Raw genomic sequence first — 3,229 nt, forward strand, 5'->3', positions numbered from 1 at the left:
TTAGTAGTAATTCTTAAGTACTCAAAAAATTCGTAAATAGATCTCAAGTACTCGTAAATAGTTTAAAGTGCTCGTTAAGTAATAGAGCGGGATAAGTAACTTGCAAGTAATTCATTTTTGATCAAGTACTTGTAATAGCAAGTACTCGTTTTTAACGACTCAAATACAAGTAGAAAATTTTATTACTCGTGTATGGCAAGTCAAGTAGCAAGTACACGCAAAATAACGAGTACTCGCCTTGTGCCCAGCCATTTGTGGTATACGGTACTCAGAGGAGATCTTGACTTCGAATCATCTTCACGTCTGAATGTTGTCTTCAAAGCAGAGTGTCTGTGGAAAAGCACATTTCCTGAGTTGATTCGGGTGGTTCACGGTTAACCAGCGAGTGAGAAGCACCAAGCAGAGTCCCAAAGTTGAGGTCTTGTTCTAAGGTTCCATTGATCCTTGTCTGCGTAGGCGGTAGAACTGGTGGTAGTCGCTGAGGGTTTAGGCCTAGACCATTCATAACGGCTAAAGTCTGCTTTATGGAGTAAATAAGTTAATCAGATGATATGTTTTACAGATTAGACTTTGATTATATATGATCTTTAGTAAGAAACCTGCACTTGAAGTTGAAGCAGCTTCAGATATTCTATTGCTTCATCAAAGCATGGAGACTTTATCTGTCTACAACTATAAAAAAAAAAACAATGTTTCTCATTCTCAAGATAGAGATCTGAAGTATAAAGATTGGAACATTCAATTTAACTTGTTGGAATTGAGTATCCGCTTCTGCAAAGCTTTCATTTTCTGCAAAGCTTTCATTTTCTCGTTGATCTTGCTCCTTCTCCTCTGCAATATTTTCGGATTCTATTTATTATTTTTTTAATTTTTACAGATCAAGAATATTTAAAAGGAAAAAGACAGAAACCTTTTCAGACAAGTTGTGGAACTGTGTATCAATGTTTCTCTTCAACGAGTTTCGCTGTCTGACTCCATTTCTATTGAGTGTTATTGTTACCATTACAAAGAAAAATGGTGTTCTTTAGTGACTCCATTTCTCTCTCTTTAGTATTTTTTTTTTTTTTTTTGTCATCTGTAGATTAAATTAAACACAAAAACAACATTTCTTACAAACCAGAGCCGGCAAGGAATACATTCCTTCCAAAACCATAAGCCGGCGCGGTAACATTTACCACCCGGAGCCAAAAGATGGATACAACACAAACCCTTAAAAAACTAACAAAGACACGAAGAAAAAAGATGTCGAGAAGCATGAGAGTAAAACAGAACTTCAGTAGAGGAGTGCTCCACCTTGCGCTCAAAGACGAGCTTACCGAAATAGAACTCATCAACAATTAACACAAAATGAGAGGAGCATCGAGATAGACTAGACGCACACGAACATCACCAAACATATAAACTGAATCGAGAGAGGTTAGAATCCTTAACCGTCGCTGTAAACACCCTTCAATCCCAACTAAGTCTCTCCATTGGACCTTGAGTGTGCTCTCCCCGCGCCTCATACGCACCATCACCCCACGGCGAAGCCTATAAAGGTTTCCCGGAAACGTCTTATTCACACAGCCGGTAACTGGATAATAACCACTCCAAATCCATGACAATCACGATCAAGACGGCGACAATCGACCGACAATGAAGCAATCGCTCCGATATACATCTATCTCCTTCCAAGCCAAACACGCACCTTCTCTGAGAACCAGAAGAGGTTTCTACCTCCACCGAAGACTTGAGCCACCACAGTGCTTTCTCTTTTGATCAAACGTTTTGTTGTGAGCAAGCTTAGTTTTTTTATTTGCATCGTTTGAAGCCTTTGCTTTGATTATCCCAAAAGATTGTTGAGATTTAGACTTAAACACCAAGAGTTAAGAACCCAGTTAATCGGATTGGAGCATTCTTTAAAACACCGTCTGAACACGACCAGAGTTTTAAATCTTCACTCTTCTCCGGATAATCGCAACACCTTGAATCTTCACACATGGATGACCTGCACTTTAAATCGCCATAGCCAAGAAGTGAGGGTTTACTTTCTCATGAGCAAAGAGTCAAGCATTAGTGAAAACCCAAATCTGTTCAATCGATTGGGGAAGACCAGAAAGAGATTAGAACACACAAAGGCTAGAGATTTTAAGCCGATTAAACAAAAGATAAACCGAACCCAATCGGAGTTAAGATCCGTACAAGACGGAAGAACAAAACCGGATTAAAACCGGAGACAAACCCCAAACAAGTCGGTGACAAAACAAAAAAAAAAACTAATTACAAATTTACAAGACACAACGCCGGCGAACCGGACGTTGGCCAGAGACTGCAAATCCAAAAGCTGGAAACTTCAAGAAAAGATGAGAGAGACGAGAGAGATGCTCTCTTTAGTATTTCTTTAAACAAAGCGATTATAATTTGACGACAGCAATAAAGTTGTTAAGTTTTACCTTGTTCTCAAAAGCACATTTGTCTCCCCCAGTTTCAATGACCGCATAGCCTGCGCTAGAAACTGCTCCGCCGAAAACGAAAGGAAAGTTCCAGTCGAACATCTCAGCGGATGAAATGTTTCTCTTGGGTGGGGAAGGTTGGGTTGTCGGAGTACGTGACAGAATTTGCCGGAGAATGCTAAAGAGTTTGTCGGATGAAGATGGCAGAAACTGTGGTGGGAACTACCCATCTTCGACTTCGACATTAAACTGGAACAGCCGCAGTACGACGCACTTGTGTCCAAACCCAGTGGGCCAAAGTTGACGGATGATGAATCGGACGATGGTGGTTTTCGTTTACGAAAACTGTTCAACCTAATCCCCTATATATTAACTGAGAAGCATTTGAAAAATTGGAAACTTAATTTTGTATTAATTAAAAAAAACTCAAAATCCTAGGTGGCACTCTAAATGTCTTCTAAATTTCATTTCAAAGAATTCTAGAGCATCTAATATAAAGTATAGTTTAATCTAATGGTGTCACATTATTCCATAATTATATAACACTAGAGAACATTATATTAACCTAAAATATATGAAGTGTGTATTCTTTCCTTAAATAAAAGCTACGAAATTACCTAATATGATTTACATATATACGGGAATTAATGATTATGAATAATAAAGATTTGATAACAATTTTTGCATCATTCTTCATTTTTGTTTAAATTTATATTATTAAAAAAAATTAAACAATCACATTAACCATATAATAAAAAAATTAGATTTTTTCTTATATGTTATATTTTGAATTTTTT

The 3,229-nt window shown here is 37.6% G+C and overlaps 1 protein-coding gene across 2 annotated transcripts; it reads right to left on the reverse strand.

Annotated features, from left to right (window-relative positions):
- Nucleotides 1-248: 248 nt before the first annotated feature.
- LOC106340249 (transcription factor ALC-like) lies at nt 249-2,686 on the reverse strand. Of its 2 annotated transcripts, none has more exons than XM_013779131.1 (5): nt 2,433-2,686; nt 911-980; nt 749-831; nt 600-672; nt 249-517 (listed from the first exon to the last, which is right to left on the reverse strand). In XM_013779131.1, exons 1-5 carry the CDS (start codon nt 2,675-2,677, stop codon nt 317-319), a joined length of 672 nt encoding a protein of 223 aa, XP_013634585.1. In that variant the 5' UTR covers nt 2,678-2,686; the 3' UTR covers nt 249-316. The 2 variants fall into 2 exon arrangements, with proteins under 2 accessions (XP_013634585.1, XP_013634584.1); XM_013779130.1 differs by having other exon boundaries at nt 249-520.
- Nucleotides 2,687-3,229: the final 543 nt, after the last annotated feature.

Source organism: Brassica oleracea, chromosome C4 (assembly GCF_000695525.1).
Source record: "Brassica oleracea var. oleracea cultivar TO1000 chromosome C4, BOL, whole genome shotgun sequence".
NCBI lineage: Eukaryota > Viridiplantae > Streptophyta > Magnoliopsida > Brassicales > Brassicaceae > Brassica > Brassica oleracea.

Excerpts from the sequence above, each read along its gene's own strand:
- LOC106340249 (XM_013779130.1), bottom strand. The coding sequence starts at position 2,677 with ATGTCGAAGTCGAAGATGGGTAGTTCCCACCACAGTTTCTGCCATCTT. Across the intron at positions 981-2,432 it reads AATGTGCTTTTGAGAACAAG|AAATGGAGTCAGACAGCGAA; the intron begins GTAAAACTTAAC and ends AACACTCAATAG. Across the intron at positions 521-599 it reads TGCTTCAACTTCAAGTGCAG|CAGACTTTAGCCGTTATGAA; the intron begins GTTTCTTACTAA and ends TACTCCATAAAG.